Consider the following 24,074-nt stretch of genomic DNA (forward strand, 5'->3'; position numbering starts at 1 on the left):
GAAGGAAGGACAGGTTAGGGAGGCGGGGACAAGCTGGGCTGGTTTTGGGGTGCGGTTGGGGGAGGGGAGATTTTGAAGTCCACATTGGGCTGCAGGGTTCCCAAGCGAAATATGAGGTGCTGTTCCTGCAACCTTCAGGTGGCATCGTTGTGGCACTGCAGGAGGCCCAGGATGGACATGTCGTCTAAGGAATGGGAAGGGGAGTTGAAATGGTTCGCGACTGGGAGGTGCAGTTGTTTATTGCAACCCGATGCCACCCGAAGTTTGCAGGAACAGCACCTCACATTTCGCTTGGGAACCCTGCAGCCCAATGGTATCAATGTGGACTTCACAAGCTTCAAAATCTCCCCTCCCCCAACCGCATCCCAAAACCAGCCCAGCTTGTCCCCGCCTCCCTAATCTGTCCTTCCTCCCACCTATCCCGTCCTCCCACCTCAAGCCCCACCCCTATCTCCTACCTACTAGCCTCATCCTGCGCCCTTGACCTGTCTGTCCTCCCTGGACTGACCTATCCCCTCCCTAACTCCCCACCTACACTCACCTTTACTGGCTCCGTCCCCACCTCTTTGACCTGTCTGTCTCCTCTCCACCTATCTTCTCCTGTATCCATCTTCTATCCGCCTCCCCCTCTCTCCCTATTCAGAATCCCCTTCCCCTCCCCCATTTCTGAAGAAGGGTCTAGGCCTGAAACGTCAGCTTTCCTGCTCCTCTGATGCTGCTTGGCCTGCTGTGTTCATCTAGCTCTACACCTTGTTATCACTGGATCTTAGTGTTGACTTTTTTAAAAAAACGTTCTGAGTACAAAAGCAGGGAAGTTATACTAAACCTCTATAAGCATTGGTTAGCCCACAAATGTTCTATTTCATCCAGTTCTGGCCACAACCTTTAGAAAGCCGTGAAGGTTCTGGAGACATTTTAGCTGAATTATTCTGGGAATGAGGGAATTAAACAAGTTTAGATTAGAGAAGCTGGGTTGTACATGACTACAATAAGTTTAGAAAGGTAAAAGCCTTACCATTTATTGATGATACAAGGACAAAGTGGCAAAATTTTTAAGGTTTTGGACAAGTTGCAGGGAGATGAAAAAGAACATTTTTTAAATAGTGAGCAGTAATGGCATGGAGCTCATTTATGAAACAGATGAAAACAGAGACCTTTAGTGATTTCAGAGGGAAATTAAGTAGGTTTTTAAGGGAAAAACAAACTTGCAAGCTCACATGGAGCTGATTGAATTGCTTTACAGAGACTTGGACTCTACTGGTCAAATGGCTTGTGTCTTTGTTGTAATAACCTCATGACATTGTTATACCTTTTTCCTGAAGGCTATTATCCATTCATAACTCAACATTAAAATAAGGGACAATGGAGATTTCAAATAAAGTGCTTAATTCATTTAAATTTTATCCGACATAATAACATTTGACATTGTTATAAAAAGCCAAGTAAATCTTCGTCCAACAAAGCACTCTTCCTCTTCTGTTTTCTCTTATCCTTATGTAGTGCTAAATCCCCATGGCTGGAGCAGAACTACAGGGAGGCTGCCTATCTCTCAGCTCTTAACAGCTGAAATGCCATCAGATGTTCTCTGGTTTTGGTGACTGTGAAGGCCTTGCCACAAATGTCTGTGGGCAAAGGACAGATTGTCTCTTGCCTTGGTGACAGTTTGCAGTCCTGGCAAGAGGTGTAAGGGGTATATGCATTTTCCTAATATTCAAGAAATGTAGAGCACTTTGCCTCACTTCACTGAGGTATTGAACTGCCCAGGCAATGTTTCCTTCCATTCTGTTTAAAGTGGGCAGCCATTAGTGAAGACAGCCAAATATTCAGCCCATCACATTTGATTCTCCATGAAGGTGGCTACTCATTTCACAAAGGGACATCGATGAAAGTGACTGAGGCATCACAGCATGTATGGCAGAGATAGAGTCCTTCCACTTCTCTCCAAGCCTGTTCAGTGCCTCTGGACATGCTTACAGAACCACGCACATTTCCTGTTGCTGCTTCAAAATTGACTGATTTGTGGATGACCAAAGTCTCAACATGTACTAAGCAGAGTTTGGGGTACCTGGCCCTCTGTATTGCGCTCTCCACTGCCATCCCCAACTCCAGCTCACCAAATAATATTATTTAATGGAAACAGAGCAGGGTTAACATTTCAGGTCCAGTGACACTTCTTCAGAACTCCAGTTTGGAAGAAGGGTCACTGGACCTGAAGCGTTAACTGTACTTTATTTCCACAGATGCTGCCAGACCTGCTGAATTTTTCCAGCAATTTTGGATTTTGTTTCTGATTTCCAGGATCTGTTGTTCTTTGTTTTTTTCTATTTGATAGCTGGGAAAGCAGTTAAAGTTCGCTGGCAAGGCTCACAATCCATTCAATGGTTTCAACTGATGCACTTGTAATGCCAGAAGGAATTGATCTTTAGGGCAAAGATTTTGTTTGTGATCTGACTTGGATGCCCACAGTCATAATTTCATCTCTTCCTTATGTTCCCCAGTAAAAAGAAAAAGACCACATCTTCCCCGCTCTGTCCTTAAGCAGTTGAGTATTTTCTAGATTTTCCAAGGAAAGTTGAAATCTGGGACTGTCATGTTGGGATGGTGATGTCTGCAATCGACCACATGACAACCTAGCTTATTACCCTTGGCGAGGAATGTGTTTCTGCATGAGTTGGGTATGTGCATGAGACCTGTGGCAGTGCCTTCCTTCTGAAGACTCCTATATGCCTCTTCATTTTCCAGCTCTTATAACACCCTTGAAGGACTTGGGGAAAATGAATGATCTGAGCTAGAACTGACCATAGGACAGGGTAAAAAATCTACAAGTGTAGATCTTGATATTTCAGCTAGAAGTAAAAACAGCTCAAATGAGTGGCAGATATGCACCAAATGGAAGGGTGAAATCTAATTCCTTCACCAGGTACATGGGCATCATCACTTATGTTCATGGATTTTGCCAACTTGCTCATATCCAATGTCTCCCTCCTTCATAGTAGTTAGGTCAGGGGGAGGTGATGGTCTAATGATCATCTGGACTGTTAATCCAGAATCCTGAATAATATTCTGGGCACCTGTTTTCGAATCCTGCCATGGCAGATGGTGGAATTTGAACTCAAGAAAAATATGGAATTAAGAGATTGTCGATTGTCAGAAAAAACTTATCTGGTTCACTAGCTGCCGTTCTTACCTTGTCTGGCCTACATATGACTCCAGGCTCACAACAATGTGGTTGACTCTTAACTGCCCTCAGCAATTTAGGATGGATAATAAATGCAAGCCTAGCCAGCAATGCCCTTATCCCTTAAAATGAATGGAAAAAAGCTTGCCTGTGATTGCAGGGCCACTGGTGGTTCTCTGCCCCTTCCTAGATTTGTGTGTTCTCTACTCCTGTAGAGAATTATTAGTGTGAGAACTGTAAAATGTTGAGTGGATACTGATATGCATGCAGAAATGTGTTAGAGAATTAATGAGTTTGAGTTATGTGGCACTGCCTTAATAGAGAAGAATGATTAAAATTACAAGCTATTCTGAAGAGCGTTGCACAGGAAAACATCAAGCAAGTTAGTTAATGGGAGTTTGACACTTGACCTCCTATCCTTAGGGGGTCATTGACCCTTTTGCAGCACTACATCAATGTTCTTAGGGTTGTACTCCTGCTACTAACTAGTTTAGAATTTTAAAGCCCATTCTGGCTTCTTTCTATCTATGTGAAATAACCCATCTCTTAATGTTCCCATTGTATTCAGCTTTCCCTCCAAAGAGTTGGAAAACTGGGGATAGCCTTCCATTGCCTTATGGAACTGTCCAGATCCAATACGGGATGCTGCCACTTCTGTTTCCTGCCAGCATCCCTTTAAATACAGACCCTTTCATTGACAGATGCAGGTTGTCCTGGCTACACTCTGTTGATCAGGAAATCTAGAAATAAGGTTTCAATTAATTAAAACTTTGAAAAATATGTGTTTGTAAATGACAACCACCATGGATTTGTTGAAAGCAGATTGTATTCGATCAACTTAGTCAAGTCCTTTGAAGAAGTAACAGAAAGGGGTGTTGATGCCTGTAAAAGAACAGTGAATGAGGCACCACATAATAATTATTAGGATGATTGAAGCCCATGGAATTAAATGACTGTTCAGCCAAAATTGGCTAACAGAAAGCAGAGAACAATGGTGGACTATTGTTCATCCAGAGAAAAAAGTGTGAAGTGACACTTTTTGATGGAAGGAATGAAGAGATTCTCAAGCTAAGTGATATCATTTTAAGAGGTGATAGTGCAAGAACAAAGGCTCAAATTTGTGAAAGGCAGCAGAGCAAGTTAACAAGCTTTAGATTATGGCTTTAGGACCAGAGACGCACACACACACAACTTGTTGAACAGTTAATTTGAAACAAATATCAGAAGGAAAAATGCAATTTTTTTTCTGTGGGCAGAAAGTGTAAAAGCTTGTTCAAAATAATAGTGTGTAGAGCTGGATGAACACAGCAGGCCAGGCAGCATCAGAGGAGCAGGAAGGCTGACGTTTCGGGCCTAGACCCTTCTTCAGAAATGGGGGACGGGAAGGGGATTCTGAAATAAATAGGGAGAGAGGGGCAGGCAGATAGAAGATGGATAGAGGAGAAGATAGGTGGAGAGGAGACAGACAGGTCAAAGAGGCGGGGGTGGAGCCAGTAAAGGTGAGTGTAGGTGGGGTGTTAGGGAGGGGATAGGTCAGTCCAGGGAGGACGGACAGGTCAAGGGGGTGGGATGAGGCTAGTAGGTAGGAGATGGGGGTGGGGCTTGAGGTGGGAGGAAGGACAGATTAGGGAGGCGGGGACAAGCTGGGCTGGTTTTGGGATGCGGTTGGGGGAGGGGAGATTTTGAAGCTTGTGAAGTCCACATTGATACCATTGGGCTGCAGGGTTCCCAAGCGGAATATGAGGTGCTGTTCCTGCAACCTTCGGGTGGCATCATTGTGGCACTGCAGGAGGCCCAGGATGGACATGTTGTCTGAGGAATGGGAGGGGGAGTTGAAATGGTTCACGACTGGGAGGTGCAGTTGTTTAGTGCGAACCAAGCGTGGGTGTTCTGCAAAGCCGCCCCCAAGCCTCCGTTTGGTCTCCCCAGTGTAGAGGAGGCCACAACAGGAACAGCGGATACAGTATACCACATTAGCAGATGTGCAGGTGAACATCTGCTTGATGTGGAAAGTCTTCTTGGGGCCTGGGATGGGTGTGAGGGGGGAGGTGTGGGGGCAGGTGTAGCACTTCCTGCGGTTGCAGGGAAAAGTGCCGGGTGTGGTGGGGCTGGAGGGGAGTGTGGAGCGGACAAGGGAGTCCCGGAGAGAGTGGTCCCTCCGGAAAGCAGATAAGGGTGGGGAGGGAACAATGTCTTTGGTGGTGGGGATCGGATAATAGTGTTGACGTAAGTCTTCATCCGGTTAAAATGCTTTTGACATTCTTGTAACTAACTTTTTCCAGAGCCTTAAACATTGAAAGACTATTTAGCCACTTTTCATTCATGACATTTCTAGGGTTCTACCCCAGTCTAATAAGTTCAAATTTCTAACTTTTGTATTTTTAATTTTGTTGCTTCCTTCATTTAGCTGCACTGTACAACTAGAATATTGCAGTAATATTGAAGATTCAAGATTTTAAATCTTTCGAGTATTATTGAAACTATATTCAGAGATGTATTACTGATAACACTTTCAAAACATTTGTTATTGCAATTTAGACTTGAAAGATTGCAAGTTCTCACCAACCTTTACACCTTCAAATTAGGAACTATATTGTTGTTGTTTCACTGTTGCTGGGTCAAAATCCTTGAACTCAGCCTGTAACAGCACTGTTGACAGCCCTAGGACCGCAACAGTTCAAGAACTCAGCTCATCACCACCTTCCCTAGGGAAACTAGGGTGAGCAATAAATGGTGTCCTAACAGCAATGCCCACATCCCATAAATAAATAAAAAGTAGAAACCAGAAGAACTGCAGATGCTGGAAATCAGAAACAAAAACAGAAATTGCTGGAAAACTCAGTAGGTCTGGCAGCGTCTGTGGAGAGAGTTCAGGGTTAACATTTCAGGTCCAGTGACGACGACTCAGCACTGATGATAGCTGGGAAATTTTTTTTTTAATACAAAAGATGAGGGGGGCTGAGGAGTGGGGAGTAAATGATAGGTGGAGGTATAGCCCGAAGAGAGAAGAACAGTTGGATAGACAAGAGTGGATAACGATCTGCCTTAGAGAATGAATAGCTACTAATGGGGACAAATAGTGACTAACAGTGGATTATGTATAATAGCAGAACGTGTGACAACAAGGCTTGGGGTGTTTAGGACTTGGGGTAAGGACTTAGGAGAAGGTGCCTCAAGCCCTAAAATTGTCGAACTTGATATTTAGTCCAGAAAGCTGTAGAGTTTCCAAGCTGCACCTGACCATTTCCCACATTTCAGCCCTTACCCCCTCTCTTCCCTCCCACAACAGCAATAAGGTCCCTCTTGTCCTCACATACCATCCCACCAGGATCCATATCCAGAGGATTAAGAGGTACAGGAATGGCAGCTACAACAGGATGCCACCACCACATATACATTCCCCTCCCTTCCCTTCCCCTCCCTTCCCTTCCCCTCCCTTCCCTTCCCCTGTCGGGCTGCCACAAGGACCATTCCCTATAGGACACACTGGTTCACTCCCATAATGATCCCTTCCATGACATAGCTATTGACCCTTGTAGCCTGTTCATTATCAGCTCATTTGTTTGTCCAACTGTTCTTCTCTCTCTTTGGGCTCTATCTCCACCTGTTGTTTACTCCCTACATCCCCGCCCACCCTAACTTCTGCACTAAAAAAATTTTCCCAGCTACCATAAGTTGTGAGGAAAGGTCACTGCATCCAAAATAGTAATTCTAATTTCTCACCTCAGACATTGCCAGACCTACTGAGCTTTCCCAATAAATAAAAAAAAAATGTTGCTTTACATTTTTAATACCAGTGATGACTTTTATCTCAATGCTTACCTCAAAGCACTATTGCTAGTTTTGCAAAATACTATTTCTATAATTATTGGAGAATGGATTCTTCCTTAATTTAGGGTCATGACATCATCCAGCTTCCACAACCAATGCCCCAGTTACTTTGGGGTTTTCCGTAGAAGGAACCTTGTTGAAGGGAACTAAGCACAGTTACAGCAATGCTTTTGGAGATCTCAAGAATTTCTCTGATGGAGACTTTACTTGTAATAATAGCAATAAACAGAAACAGCTTTTTGTGCCCATTGCTGTAGATTTGCCACTTTGAGGAATGCTAGCCATTTGTATTAACAAACTGCCAAGACAAGGTCAATCTCGTACAAACTGACAAAGCCACAAGGGGAACTGTGTACAAGAAAGTTTCACGTAAATGCTTCAATCTTGCAAAAGCTTAATTGTCTGCAGCTGAAGAATCTGACCTGCAGTGGAAACTTGTAGAATTTGACACAAAAGAATCCACCTATTACACAGAATATAAATTAATTTTTAAGAGGCAACATGACAGGCAATTTGAGCCCCAACCTCAGATTTTTCTATTCTTGTCCGTTATTTAGATTTCCTGCAACTGCTCTGTCCTTTCTGATCAGTTACCACCACCACCACTCCCCCGCCAACTGTCAAGCTTTCTGTTTAAATGATGGACTTGTTATTTAGATTTTGTTACAGTGGTAAATGCACAACTTGGTACATTATACTAACACAGCAATAATGGCCATGGCTAATCTGTCTCTTTCCCAAACAAGTATGCTTGCATGCTTGTCGTCTTGTGCTCATTATGACAATTCAAATAAAAACCAAGAGAACAACTTGTAAGAGACGAGAGTTCTGAATAGTTGGCAGATGAACTCTGATTGGTAGACGTGCGGCACAGAGAATGCCCCACTTAGTTGATGAGTGACAGTTAACTATTGTTAAATTGGGAAAAAAATGGATTGAAGATGGCGCCAACACTGGGCAATTCCTTGCAATTTCCCTACAGCAGATCTTATTCTAACATTTCCTTTAACTGTTCCACACTTTTAAACCTAAATTCCAAGTCTGTAAAAATTGCTAATAATGTTTTCTAACTTCTAACAATGGTGATCTTGCTTTGCGCACCTCTTTTGCAGTGTAACCTGTATGCCTCGCTCTATCTAAGCGCCCAATGATCTGTATGACCTTGCTTGCTATGATCTACCTGTAATGCTTGTAAACAAAACTTTTCACTGTACTGAAGTACACGTGACTACGATAAATCAAATCAAATCCACATGAGGGGGAGGCGACGGCCTTGCGGTATTATCGCTGGACTGTTAATCCAGAGACCCAGATAACATTCTGAGGACCCAGGTTTGAATCCCACCACGGCAGATGGTGGAATTTGAATTTAATAAAAATATCTGGAATTAAGAATCTAATGATGTCCATAAGTTCGTTGTCGATTGTCGGAAAAACCCATCTGGTTCACTAATGTCCTTTTAGCGAAGGAAACTGCCGTCCTTACCTGGTCTGGCCTGCATGTGACTCCAGACCCACAGCCATGTGGTTGACTATGAATTGTCCCTGGGCAATTAGTGATGGGCAATAAATGCTGCCTAGCCAGAGACGCCCTCATCCCATTAATGAATAAAGGAACGTGGCAGGTAGTCTCAGACTGGCCAAGACATTGCTGTGAATGATGAACCAGAGAAGGCCTGTCATTTATTTTGTTCAGTTGAAACAACTGCAGTGTGTGTAGGTATTCTGCCTGTCTGCAAAGAAAAGCTTCCAATACACAACTACGTCAGACTTAAACCTACCGTTATCTACCATAAGCCTACCTGCGCAGTGTAACATATGTGTTGGGATTCCTACAGTTCCACACCCTATGAAATTAGCCTTACAAGTAACCTTGGATATAGAGACAAGCCATTTGTTGCTCGATGCTGAAATAGGGTGCATCTAAAGAGAGATGATATCTACACTAAACAGATTACTCTGGAAAAGTAAAATACGTCAAAAACTCGAGCAATAGGTGAAGCTAACTGTTTTGTGGTCCTGCCTTGGTATACAAGTGGTATTTGCCACTAATGAGATGATGCTACAAAGTTAATAAGAGACTCTCCCTTTCAGACATGTAATTAATGCAATATGAATTTCAATGCCAGTAATATGCTGAGTATGTAAGCTGCCTATCCAAAAGAAAGGCAGAGTGTATCAAGCAGCATGTCCCTTCAACTGTTTGCAACAGGATGTTACTGGCCATACCCAGCTAGCCTCTTGACAACCAATTAAGTTTCGGTCAGGCTTGCCCTCTGATGCATGTACTGGCAGCTATGTATATTAATATATCAACCCTGCTTTTTACAGATAGAAACAACATGTACAGACACTGCATCTGTTTCCATTGAATGGTATAAGTGACAGCCATTCTTTGGGTCATTGTTCAGTGCAGTGACTTAACAAATCAAAATCAAACTGCCTGGTTTAAATTGAAACAAAACTTAGAGGTTAACAGTCAGTCATCATTTAATAGGTGCATTATTCATGGCAGCACCTCCACAAATCAGAGTCCACTTGCCAACCAATCAGCTCATTCTTCTGACAGAATAAACATGTTCCTCTTTACATTGGTATTCTTATGAATTGCCCTGATGAATGCAAGCCAAAACGTTTTGACTGAATCTCTGTTTTTCAGCCACATTGGATTATGGTACTACTAAATGACAGTTTATTGCAAGTACGGTTGTTTAGTTTGGACATTCATGGGAGTAAATTGCTTGCAAAATTTAAGAATCAGCCTGGATAGGATTCTGATGTCTATTTTATGAAAGTGTTTTAAAAACACTGTTTATAATGTTATTTTGTTTCTTCTATTTGAAAGGAAGGAATGCAACCTGGTTCTGGGATTGCAGTCTGCTGCCTTAACTTAAATTCCATCAGTCCTGCTGAGAGGAGTGACCCTAGCAAACTAACAAGAGCACTACTAGAATACTTTTACACTGAGCAGCATCTGGCTTCACACTGTGCAAGAGGCAAAGGCAAAAACAGTGGATTCAACATGTCCAGACCAGCTCTTGATCCAGATGTTGTGGATGCAATCAAAGGTATGCAACAGTGTGGGTATTTACAAGTATTAATATCTAGAAATCACATTCAACTTCACATCATTCTGTTAAAGTTTTAGTCATGACCTTAATTACAATTCTCCAAAAACAGCGTCATGTGTTTTAGTTTAAACCTATCCTGAACTGTACATGATCTTGAATCATTCAGCCTTATATATATTCACTAACTCAGCTGTCACTGGTTTCTGGTGTAGTAAATGCCAAGGATGAATGAACTTCTGGGGAAGAACATCTTCCCCCTACCTTCACTGAAATGCCTTCATTGCAAGTATATCCCTCCTTGAATAAGGAGGCCAAAACTGTACACGGTACTCATGAGTGCAGTGTCACCATCACCCTATACAGTTTTACTGGGATTTCCCTACTATTGAAAAGAAATCTAGCTTGCAATAAAAGCTAATATTCATTCTTTCCTTCCTTAATTTTTGTACCTGCATGCTTACATTTTGTGATTCATGTACAAGAACATGCAGATTCTTTTGTACTATTGCATTTTGCAATCTTTCTGTTTTAATATTATTTGTGCTTGTCTATTCTCTTTGCAAAAAGGACGTACTCACATTTACTCATATCATATTCCATCACAACCTCCTTTTGTTGATCTCTTTGTGATCTCCTCACAACTTGCTTTCTTACGTATTTTTGTGTCATCAGCAAATTTGTCCACAAATCACTTATTCCCTTCATCCAAGTAATTAATGTAGACTGTAAGCAGTTAAAGCTTTGACCCCTGTGGCACCCCACTGTTTACAATTTGCCAAACTGAAAATGACCCATTTATCCCAGCTTTCTGTTTTCTGGTAATTCATCAATTCTTTATCCACGCTAATATATTACCACAGAAACTTCTCGGGTGAGACCTTAGCAATACCTTTTGAAAATTGGAATTTTCTAGCTTTACAGATTTCACTTTATCCACCTTTACAACCTCAAAGAACTCTAATAAATTTGTCAAATGCATTTTCCCTTTTATTAATCCATATTGGTTGGCTTGATTGAGTTATTATTTTTAAATGGCTTCATTCAAATGGATATTCATCAGTGGACTCGGGCTGTTTATCCATGACAAATGTTAACTGGCCAAACATTCTGTAGTTTCACCAGATGTGTTCCATCTGCAGTTTTCCAATCCACTGGGACCTTTCCAGAATCTAGGGAATTTTTGAGGAATACAACCAATGCATCCACTTTATCCACTGTCTCTGCAGTTGCTGCTTTTTAGTTGTTAGTGATTAGGTCCAGAGGATTGGTCAGCAGTTAGTCCCATTAGCTTTTCCTAGTACTTTTTCCCAAGTGACAGCGATTGTTTTATGTTCCTATCACTTTTTTCCCTTGGCCTTTTTTTGCCATTCTTTGGATGCTTTTTGTGACCGTTGAGGACAGTTACAAATGCTTATTCATATTCTCTGCCATTTATTGTTCCCCTTCATTAATTTTCCATCTCATCTTCCAAGGAACCAGTGCGCACTTCAGTTACTTTGTTCTTTTTCTACATACTTTTAAAAGCACTCATTCTTTGTTTCAAAGTTTCTTGCTAGTTTACCCTAATTTTTCCTTTATAATCCTTTGCCAACTTCAATTTTTTCCCCAACCTTCTGCCTATCGCCAATATTCACTGCATTGGATACCTTCCTTAACTTCTTTAGTTAGCCATGGAAGGTAATATTTTATATAGAGTCTTTCTTTCTCAATGGAATGTATCTTTTTTGAGATTTTGAAATATTACCTTAAACGGCACTTCTTCTATGTGTCTTTTAACTTATTTTCCAAGTCCACTGCAGCCAATTCCTATCTTTGTAATCTCTTTTTCTTAAATTAAGACATTAGTTTCAGTCTCTGGTTTCTCACCCCTAAATTGAATGTGAAATTTGAACATGTTATGGTCTCTGATATCTAAAGGATCATTAATTATCTCACTGCACATTACCAGTTCTAAAATACTTTTTCCTAGTTTCCTACAGAACATGTTATTCAAGAAACTGTCTCAAGTGCACTCCATGAACTCCTCATCAAGGGCACCTGCCAATTTGATTTGTCCAATCTACATGAACATTAAAATCACCCATGATTGTTGCAGTACCTTTTATCACAAGCTGCCATTATTTCATGATGTGAACTGTACCTGACAATTAGGGGCCTATAAATTCCTCCAACCAGTGATTTCTTTCTATTTCTCTTTTCTACCCAAAATGAGACTGTTCCTTGATCTTTCAAGCCAAGATTATGTTTCACTACTTCTCAACCTTTATTAACAGATCTAACCCACCTCCTTGTCCTTTCTTCCTTTCCTTCTGATACGTTAAATACTATTGAATATTCTGGCCCCAACCTTTGTCACTTAAGAATCTTGTGTCTGTGGTAACGAGCATATCACACCCATTTATTTCATTCTAGGCTATCAGTTCATGCATACCTTCAGATGAAAGACCTTTAATTCTATCTTTTTACCATTTTTCCTTTCTGTGACCCTATTTGCCATTGTACTTTTAGGCTTGTGCTCTGTCACATTCTCGTTACCATTACTCATTGCTGTCTTGCACTATTGCCTTAAACTTTGTTGATAAGTTTCTCAATCTCCCCTCATGTGAATCCTCCTTCCACTATTTAGTTTAAAATCTTCCTTGCAGCCCTAGTTACACAATGTACTACGATGCTTGCCTCAGTATTGTTCAGATTAAGGCTGGGTCTGCCATATGTTTTTCACTGTCCCCAGTACTGGTTTCAGTAATCTATGAATCTCAAACTGTTTCTCATATACTAGTCTTTCAGCCAGTCTGATCTTATTTACCCAATGTCAATTTGCCGGTGACTCAGACAGTAAACCAAGATTTTTACCTTTGTTGTTCTCTCCTCTAATTTAGCTCTTAGCTGCTCATACTACCTCAGCATAATCTCCTTCTTAGTCCTACCCTTGTCATACATACCCATGTGAACCATGACAGCTGGATCCTTATCCTCCCACTGTAAGTTCCTAATTAGTCCCAAAGAGAGATCTTTAATCCTGGCATCAGGCAGGTTACACAGCTTTTGGGACTCACGCTATTGGCTGCAAAGAACATTACTAATTCCCTAACCTCTGTCCTGTCTTCTATTACTAGAGCATGCTTTTTTACTCCCATAATAGAGTGGCCCCCTGTGCCCTCATCCTGTATTTCAGTTTTCTCATCCTGTTTGCAGTCTCTGCCCTCATTTATGCAAGCTGCAAGAACTTCAAACCTATTGGACAAATGCAAGGGCTAAGGCTCCACCAGTGCTACCTTCTGGATCCCCAGACCAGATTCTCTTTCTGATACACTCCCCTGGCTCTGACCATAATTAAATCGGATTTATCTAACTGTAGAGGTATGACTACATCCTGGACTTCTTATTTTGTGGTCCAGCTAAACTCCTCCTTTCTGATGCATTGCAGTGTCCAAACAGTTCATCAACTCTCAACCAAAGTTCCTTAAGCTGGAGATAATTGCTGCAGATGTAGTTGCTGTAGAACCCACTGGTGTCAACAGCATCTACAGAGTACAGCTGCAGTATATCAGCTGCTGCCAGGTTTATTTTATTTTCTTGAACTAATTAGTGTTGCAAGTTTTAAAATACCACTCAATGATAGTCCATGGTTATATTATAAATTTAATACAGTACGAATTTCCCCTCTCCTCACAGTAATAAATAATTAATTACTGCCTTAATCTAGGGAAAAGAGGAACCTTGCAACTCCCCAACTAATCATGTACCTGCGAACCCAAGTAATGCCTCTGGATATCAACTCTTAGGTCTCGTTGTCTCTCAAGCTCTCTCTCTTGGACCACACCTTGTTCTCAAAAAGACTCTTCCCACACTATGCTGACTTCAGTCACTCACCAAATTCCCAAGTTAAGTACACCCTTTCGCTGTACTCATCAAACTGGACTCCATGCTTCCAGTATGTTCTCTTCCTGGAACATTCCAGATTGCTGTGCAGCTTGGAGAAAATGTTTTTCCTCATCTGGTGGTGTGGAACTGTCTACACTAAATAGACTGTAGCTGAGAAGGCAGCTCACTACCACTTTCTCGATCGCAACTAGGAATGGGCAGCCAGAGACACCTGCATTCCATGAATGACTGAAAAGAAAAAATACTAGCCCATAAGTGATTTGAAATGCACAGAAATGCTGCTGATTCTTAACAGCCTTCTGAAATAAACTAAAAGCCATCTAAATGTATTTGAAGGTGACAGACCGTAAATATCTTGAAGGTAATGAATAGTGGCCCTGCTAGCAACCCTAAATTCCTGTCACCAGTTTAACTACTAATACGACTCAGCAAGAGTATCAAGGTAAGAATAAAAGTTAAGTAAATTAGTTAAGTAACGATGCTTTATAGTACAAAATTGTAATTTCATTGTTTTTAATAAAATTATTTTCAACACTGTAACATCATTTATACAACCATCTTACTGTCAATATGGTCTCACGAAAAGTCATCGCCCCTGCTTTCCATTTTTAGGTTATTCCTCAGATTTCCATGCCATGCTTGCACTTGAATGTTCCTCTATGTGTCTTCCTCCAGTAGCATTTTCCTGCTGTGTTTAAGCAGGTTTCCATTCTCAGAAGTAATTAGCATTATGTCAAGACTGTTATGACTTTTGACTGTTCCTTAGCCAATCACCATGCATAATGCCGCAGAAAGTTAGCTCATATGATTTAAAATTACTAGGGTGCCGAATAAGCAGATCAACAGCAATGTGGTTGGCTGTTAACTACCAGCGAACATGACACTCATTATTGTCTCATACTTTGTTGCAAAGTTTCTCAATCTCCCCTCATGTGAATCCTCCTTCCACTATTTAGTTTAAAATCTTCCTTGCAGCCCTAGTTACACAATTTACTAAGATGCTGGCCTCAGTATTGTTCAGATTAAGACTGACTATACCATATATCTTTCACTGTCCCCAGTACTGGTTTCAGTAACCTGTGAATTTCAAGCTGTTTCTCATGTACTCGTCTTTCAGCCAGTCTGATCTTATTTACCCAATAAGACATTGACTAAGGCACTGGGAAATGATAATGCTAAACACAACCTATCGACTCTGCAAAGTCCTCTTTACTAGCATATGAAGGTTTGTGCCAAAATTGGGAGAGCAGTGCCTCACAGACTACTCAACCAATATAGTCATGCTCATGGATTCATATCTTAGATCATAAGAACATAAGAACTAGGAGCAGGAGTAGGCCGTCTGGCCCTTCGAGACTGCTCCGCCATTCAATAAGATCATGGCTGATCCTTTCATGGACTCAGATCCACTTACCCACGTTCTCACGGTATCCCTTAATTCCTTTATTGTTCAAAAAAAATCTACCTTTAAAAACATTTACTGAAGTAGCATCAACTACTTCACTGGGCAAGGAATTCCATAGATTAACAACCCCCTGGGTGAAGAAATTCCTTCTCAGTTCAGTCCTAAATCTGCTCCCTCTAATCTTGAGACTATGCCCTCTTGTCCTAGCTTCACCTGCTAGTGGAAACATCCTCTCTACTTCTATCTTATCTATTCCCTTCATAATTTTATATGTTTCTATAAGATCCCCCCCTCAATCTTCTGAATTCCAATGAATATAATCTCAATCTACTCAGTCTCTCCTCATAAGCCAACCCCCTCAACTCCGGAATCAACCTAGTGAACCTCCTTTGCACCCCCTCCAGTGCCAGTACATCCTTTCTCAAGTAAGGAGACCAAAACTGCAAACAGTACTCCAGGTGTGGCCTCACCAGCACCTTGTACAGCTGCAACATAACCTCTCTGCTTTTAATTTCAATCCCTTTAGCAATGAAGGACAAAATTCCATTTGCCTTCCTAATTACTTGTTGTACCTGCAGACCTACCTGGGGATCATATCCCAGACAACACCTTCACCAACCCTGACTATATTCTTTCCCACCAACATGGTATACAGTTGGGAGAGAGTTGCCCCAGGCGTCCTCAGCATTGACCCTGGACTCTGAAGTCTTGATGCATTAGGTCAAACTTGGCAAGAAAACATCCTGCTAAGTATCACATACTGTCTTCTTCTTTGGCTGATGAACCAGCACTCCTCCATGTTGAACAGCACTTGGAAGAAGCAGTGAGGATGAAAATGGCACAGAATGTATTCTGGAAAAGGGCTTCAATATCTCCCATCAAGAGGACCTCAGCAGCAGTACTGTTCATTGAGCTGGTAAAGTCCTAAAGGACAAAGCTGCTGGACTGGGTTTGAGGCAGGTGGTGATGGAACCAACAAGTGAGGAAAACCATACTTGAAATCTTCCTCACAAATCCGCCTGCCACTGATGCATAACATCATTGAGTTAGAGCATCCACCAGAGAATCATGGTGGAGACAAATTCCTGTCCTCACATTGAAAATATGTCTTCCCTCCCCACCTCCGCCACATACACATATTCTGTTGCATGGTATCATCTTCGATCTAACAGCTCAAGACTGGGTATCCATGAGGTGCTGTGAGCCATCAGCAGCAGCCAGATTGTATTCCAACATAACCTGCAACCTCATGGCCCGGTATATCCCTCACCCTACCATTACCATGAACCAGGGGATCAACCCTGTTTCAGTGGAGAGTGCAGAGGTGTGTGTCAGCAGCAACACCAGTCATGTCCAAAAATGAAGTGTCAACCTGGTGAAACTACAAAACAGGACTACTTCCATACCATGCAGCTTTAAGCAATAAGGGATTCCACAACTAAAGAATCAGATCTAAGTTCTACGGTACTGCTACATCCATTTGTGAATGTTGGCAGACAATTAACCAACTCTCTGGAGGAGGAGGCTCTACAAATATTCCCATCTTCGATAATGGAGGAGAAGTCTGGCACCTCAGTGCAAAAGATCAGCATTTAAAATAGTCTTCAGCCAGAAGATCTGATTTGATAATTCATCTTGACATCCTCCAGAGGTTCCCAGCATCACAGATATCAGTGTTCAGCCAATTGAATTCACACCACATAATATCAAGGAAGGGCTGGAGGTACTGGATAATACGAAGGCTCTGAGCCTCAACAACATTCCGACAATAGTACTGAAGCTTTATGCTTCAGAACTTTCCATGCCCCACTGGCATCTACCTGATTCAGAATGTGGAAAATTGCCTGGGTATGTCCTGTACACAAAAAGCAGGACAGATCCGGCCAATTACCATCCCATCTGTGTCTTCCTGATCATCAGTAAAGTGATGGAAGTAATTAACAATGTTGTCAAGCAGCACTTGTTTAGTAATAACCTGCTCACTGATGCCCAATTCCACAATGGCCACTCACATCCTGTTCTCATTACAATGTTGGTTCAAACATGGACAAAAGAGGTGAGTTCCAAAGGTGGTGAGAGTGACTGCTCTTGACACGAAGGCCGCATTTGACCAAGTGTGATATCAAGGACCCCTAGCAAAACTGGAATGATTGTGTATCAGAGGAAAACATTTCACTAATTGGAGACATACCTGGTACAAAGGAAGATGGTTGTGCATGATGGAGGTCAATCATCTCCGCTCCATGGCATCTCTAAGAGTTTCATGTAATAGGTATTTTTAATCAGCCTGTCCAGGAATGTTGTGACACACCTCTGGTGCAAGTTTGACTTGAATGTTGGCCACCTTACTCAGAGTAGGGATGCTGGCACTGACCACAAGAACTGAGTTTCTCAGGGTAGTGTCCTAGGCCCAATGTTCAGCTGTGTCCTCAATGTCCTTTCTTCAATTATACGGTCAGAAAGGGAGTTTTTGGCTGATAATTGCACAATGTTCAGTACCATTCTCAACTTCTCAGATATTGAAGCAGTCAGTGTGCAAATGCAACAAGACATAGACAGTATCCAGGTTTGGGTTGACAAGTGGCAAGTAACTTTTGTGTCACGCACATGCCAGGCAATGACCATCTCCAAGAAGAGAGAATGTAGCCATCACCCCTTGACATTAAATGGTATTACTGTCACTAAATCCCCCAGTGTCAACATCTTGGGGATTACTATTGATTAGAAACTGAATTGGACTCACCATCTAGAAGGACAAGGGCAACACACATATGGGAACATCACTGCCAGGAAGTTCCCCTCCGAGCCACAATATAAGTGTTCCTTCACTGTCGCTAGTTCAAAATCCTGGAATTCTCTCCCTAAGGGCATTGTGGTCCACCTACAGCATGTGGACTGCAACGGTTCAAGAAATTAGCTCACCACCTCCTTCTAAAAGGCACCTATGGATGAATAATAAATGCTGGCTCACCCAGTGAAGTCCGGGTGCCCTAAATTTTTAAATGGGGTGAATTCCATGGGGTGAATGCAAGGGGTATTAAGAATTAGATTTCAATACAGGAGGAAACCTATTGATAATATCGCTTGAGTCACTGCTGGCTTGACGTCAAATAAATATACTTTTCTTCAATTTTCTTCTTTTTTCCTTTCTTTTCCTTCTCCTTTAATAATGTTATCTTTCAGGATTTTAATCTGATTCCATCTTAAATATAATGATTGTTTCATCTCCAGACACCATTTGTAATAAAACTTGTATATTTAAAGAATACCATTGGGATAATTTTGCCATTGCTTGCTGGTGTCATGACTCCTGAGTTCTTTTCCCATTCCCCTACCGTTACATGTCGTGTTCTCCAAGTATCTGTTCTTGCCCTCCTCCTATTTCTTATCTATCTGCTGCTCCTTCATTGGATCATTGTTAGTTTTCGTATGTATGGTGACAACACCCAACTGTATCAGAGATAGTAGGAACTGCTGAATTTCTGAAGAAGAGTCTAGGCCCGAAACGTCAGCCTTCCTGCTCCTCTGCTGCTTGGCCTGCTGTGTTCATCCAGCTCTACACCTTGTTAACACCCAACTGTACCTCATCACTCAATTCTCCACGTCATTGATAAATTATTAGATTGGTATCTGATATCCAATAATGGATGAGCAGAAATTACCTTTACTCAAATTGGAAAGACAGAAGACGCTGGCAGAATCTTTTAATGCGAATGGCACTGAATGTTGACGTCTTTGTTGTTGTTGCATTTTGCACCCTGCAGAGCTTGACTGCACTTTCACACTATTGACCACCGCCATCCCTCATCCCATGGCAGACACTATTAATCTCCCCTCCATCATTTGGAAATGCTCACCATCTTTACCCTTTGGTGATGTGCTCACCATTAGCTCTCTCTGCTCACTCTCCCGATCTAACAATGCTCATGCTGATGTTGTAAGAGCCAGCATTGTCTGACATTGGAGGCACGGAGATCGGCATTGTCATAGCATGCAGGAGGAAATGTAAGTATTGTCAGGGGTGAATGACACAGTGTGAGCATTGTTAGGGATGAGAGAGGGAGAGTGAATGTTGTCAGACTGTTTGTGAGAGAGGGAAGGTGAACATTGTCATGATTGTATCAGAGAGTGAGTGAACATTGTCAGGATCTACCAGAGAGTGAGGGTGACCATTGTCAGAGTTGGGGGCCTGAGAGAGTGAGTATTGATAGACATTCGGGAAGTGGGAGGGCAAGTAGTGGTTGGTGGTGAGGGAGGCTGAACCCATCTGGGGTTGGGGGTGTGTGCAAATATTGTCAGAGGTGCAGAAGGAAGACTAAGCCTTGAGGTGAGTCAAGCATTGTCAGAAGGCGCAGGAAGGAGAATGATCATTGTTGGGTCATGGAATGAGCAATGTTGGGTGAAGCAGGGATATTTAAAACCGTGCATGTTATTGGACTAGAGACTGATGCACTGGGATGTCTTCAGTTCATGATGAGAAAGGTAGTTGGTTTTGCTTTCTTTTGGCTTCACCACCATGTCATCCCAGATTGCTGTTCACCAGGACTGGAATGTCTAAAGGCTCCAGTGAAAATGGTGTGTGAATAGTGTTAAACCTGATCTGTGGTGTTCACTCCTGCTCCATCTTTGAGCTTTGGTCCTTGCACCAAGCTAGCTACTGACTCCAGCCCTCACGTTGGTATTTGTCTGAGATCAAACAGACTATTCACAATCTTCGTGTCTTATCTGGTCGCATGCTCGTAATATCACTAAGACAGCCTATTTCCACCCCTGTAAAGTTGTTCAATTTGCGTTTGCCTCTGTTCATCTATTGCTGAAATCATTGTTCATATCTTTGTTACCTTTAGATTGACTATTCCAATATGCTTATAGCTGAGCTCCAGTCTACTATGTTGGTGCTGTCTCTGTCCTTACACTTAAGTACGTTCACCTATGACCTGCAATGCCTTGCTGACAAGCAATGCTTTGATTTAAAAATCTGTTTTTCAAATCCCTTCATGGTCATGCTTATTCATATCTCTAGAAAATCCTCAAGCCCAACCTTTTAGATATCTGCACTTGTTTAATTCTGCCCTCTTGAGCAAACTGAATTTTCAATTATTTCACCACTGGCAGCTATAACCTCAGCTGCTGTAGCCATTAGCTCTTGATTCCCCTTTTAAACCTCTCCAGTTCCCTTCCTCTGAGTCATCCCTTAAAACCCATTTCTTTTCCTTGCTTTTTGCATCTGTCTTAATACCAAGTTAACTGCTGTGAAGGAGCCCTCCCAGATGCCTGGTGACAGAATTCAAAATCATCATTGCTACTTGGCACATCACAACTTCTAAACTTGATTTTCTATCACCATTAACCAAAGTATAAATAGCAGCACAATGGTCACTTTGAACAATGGTCACAACTTACCCCATGTCAGTTGTAATATATGTCTTTCATCTTCCACGAGTCCGTCAAGTATAATCCATGAGCTGGAGTAATGAGGTAAGGCAATTCTGAGAGAAGGTTGCACATTCTGAGGAAGCTCCATCAAATGACTGCTGCAGATCCTCCACGAGCAGAAACACACACTTCAAGTGAGGACTTCACGAGAGATACGTCATTTGTTATCATATGACAAATTAGCTGTCTTTATTGATGAGTACAGGACTCTGTAAGCTATGCTCAGTGGAATGCAAATGCAGAGCCTTGGCACGTCATTCTCAAAGAGGACTATTATACAGCAATAATGTAAAATGCGAGGTTCTGTCAGCACTTCTATTGACAATCATAGAAAGAAGTTAGAGGAGTCTAACTCAGAAGTGAGTGCCATTATATATCAGGTATTAATGCTAATGCCCATCTATATCCAAGGAGTGAACCTGCACAGTCTTAAATAGGGTAGAGAAAAGACTTTCCTTCCTGTTCTACATCTTATTGCAGCAAGGCTATGCAGCTTTTGGGGACATAAGCACACACTGGCTGGCTTCAAAGGCATATCAGCCTAATGGCAGCAGGACTACTGATTCAGTGAAAAATTCCCAGTGGGGGACTCTACTCAAGGCTCTTGATGTACCAAGAAGTGTAAATGAAAAATGCATTTTATTTCAAGTCTCCATGGTTCACACCTCTCCATTGTTTCCTCCTACTTTCCAAATGGACATTACCCTTCAAAAGAATGGCATGACCATAGTGGAAAACAAGTTAAGAGTGTGAATGTGTTGGAGAGATTGCTGTGGTATGATGTGTGTTTGTAGAGGTTGTTAATCCATTAGGCTGCACAAATTCAAACTCCCTAAAGTGTGCTTGGTAGAGACTCTTGCAGGCCAGTAGACAAATGGCTGCAGGCACACTGAACATATCCAACTTCTCTTCTTTGCTTTTCCCCTTCTCCTTAAAGATGCAGAGCACCATCACTACCTGTTTCTAAAGTTCCACTCTACAGCACAATGTTGTGCAAAGCAGATTTTAAAAATATGTTCACCAGATGTGGGTATCTCTGGCTGGCCAACATCTATTGCTCATCCATAATTATTCTTGAGAAGGTGGTGGTGAGCTGCCTTCTTGGACCACTGTAGTCTTTCAGTGTAGTTACGCTCACAGTGCTGTTAGGGAGCGTATTCCAGGATTTTGACCCAGTGACAATGAAGGAGCAGTCATGTATTTTAAAGTCAGGATGGTGTATGACTTGGTGGGGGACTTGCAATCAGTGGTGGACCCATTGCATCTGCTGCCCTTGCCCTCCCGAGTGATAGGAATCATAGGTTTGGAAAATGCTGTCAGAGGGCTTTGGTTGAGTTGATATAGGGCATCTTGTGCTGCCAGTGTGCATTCCCAGTAGTAGAGTCAATGTTTAAAGTGATGGATGTGGTGCCAATCAACCAGGCTGCTTTGATCTGGATAGTGTCAAGATTCTTTTGTGTTTTTGGAGCCCCAGAACTGCCGTCTAGGCAAGTGGACAGTATCCACCTTACCCCCTCCCATCTTATCCCTGAATTGTACCTTGTAGATTGTGGACATGCATTGGGAAACTGCAGGTGATTTACTTGCTGCATAATTCCTAACATCCGCTCTGCTGTTGTAGCCATAGGAAATGGCTGGGTCCATTCAGTCAGTCAAATGCTGCCTTGATGTCAATAGTAGCACTGTCAGCTCACCACTGGAGTTCAGCCCTTTGTTCGTGTTTGGAACATGGCTGAAGTAAGCTCAGGAACTGAACCAAGTAGCCTTGACAGTACCCAAAGTGAGCATCAGTGAGCAGATTATTAGTCAAGGCAGCATCACTATACACACAGAAAGATAGCCACAGATCAGACTGAGCACCTGAATTGTATCTCCAGTGACCACAGTGATTGGGTTGCTGATTAAGTGCCCTAATGGCTTCAGTTCCTCTGCATTAGAAGTATAACTACTCCAGATATCATTTTCTACGTTCTTATGAAGGTTGCCCTGGTCTCCATTATCATGAACTCTGTGATAGAGTGATCACTTCCCCCTGACTGTTTCCTCACTGTCACTTGATCTACTTGGCCTACCTCATTCCCAAGAAAAGATCTAGTGGTGCCTCATTGCTTGTTAGACTGGACACATACTGCTGTAGGAAGTTCTCCAAAAAACAATCTAGGAATGCTTGTCCCTCATTGCCCCTTACACTATTTGTATTCCAGTGGGTAAATAAAATTCCCCATTTCAGTAGTGTATTAAAGTTTACACCTCTCTGTAAACTCTTTGCAGATTTGTTCTTCCATATTCTTCCCAATAGGTGGTGGTCTGTATATTGTACTGAGCAATGTAATTATGACATTCTTATTCCTTGACTCTAGCCAAATTGATTCTGTCCTTGAACCCACGGAAACATGCACTTCAGTATTGCAGAACTCTCCCTAACCATAAACACCACTCCACCTTCTTTTTCCTTTCCTATCTTTTCTGATTGACTTGTAGCCAGGAATTTTTAATACTCAGATCTACCCTTCCTTATACCAGGTCCTTGATATTGCCATGTCATAATGTCAAATATTTGTAATTGTCCCAGTCTTATTGTGTATAAACCATCCATAGACAACATGCACTGTAATCCTGATTCATTACTTTCTCCCTAATTCTGTAGTAACAATTAACTTACTGTTCTCTATTTTAGTGTTATCTGCCTTGCCCAGCATTTCGTTCACCCTGGTATTATAATCCTTTGTATTACTTAACATTAGAAAAACAGCTTGCAAGGAACTCAGTCCCAGTTCTGTTCGAAAGCAACTCTGTTGTCGAGTACAGGTGCCATCTCTCCAGAGTTGGTCCTGGTGTCCCACGAATTAAAGCGCCCCCTCCTACAGAATCTTTTTAGCTACACATTCATGTGTTTTTCCCTGTTTTTGTATGCATTTGCACTTGGCGCAGGGTGCAATCTGGAAATTATCACTTTCTGCTTGCTAATTTTTTACTCATCTTCCTAAATTCCTGCTAATGGACTGCGTCCTCCTTTCTACGTATGTTGTTAATATAAATGTAGACGACAAATTCTGTTTGTTCACTTTCCACCAGAGGAATGTCCTGCAACTAAATAAAATCCAAAAGTTCTGCTGATGCTGTAAATCAGGAACAAAACAAAGTGGCTGGAAAAGCTCAGCAGGTCTGGCAGCATCTGTGAAGGACAAAACAGAGTTAATGTTTCAGGTCCGGTGACCCGAACACTGGGTTCCGAGGAAGGGTCACCGGACCCAAAACATTAACTCTG

General features: G+C 42.0%; 1 protein-coding gene across 6 annotated transcripts in view; it reads left to right on the forward strand.

Annotated features, from left to right (window-relative positions):
- Positions 1-24,074, forward strand: part of prdm11 (PR domain containing 11) — a 153,046-nt gene that overhangs the window by 101,644 nt on the left and 27,328 nt on the right. The window contains exon 10 of one of the 6 annotated variants that reach the window (XM_020511736.2): positions 9,855-10,077. The exons of the other annotated variants lie outside the window; for them this stretch is intronic. Coding sequence (XP_020367325.1) covers positions 9,855-10,077 — 223 coding nt within the window. The remainder of the gene's footprint in view (positions 1-9,854; positions 10,078-24,074) is intronic. 6 annotated transcript variants of the gene reach the window in all.

Source organism: Rhincodon typus, chromosome 17, assembly GCF_021869965.1.
Source record: "Rhincodon typus isolate 14 chromosome 17, sRhiTyp1.1, whole genome shotgun sequence".
In the NCBI taxonomy this organism is placed as follows: Eukaryota; Metazoa; Chordata; class Chondrichthyes; order Orectolobiformes; family Rhincodontidae; genus Rhincodon; species Rhincodon typus.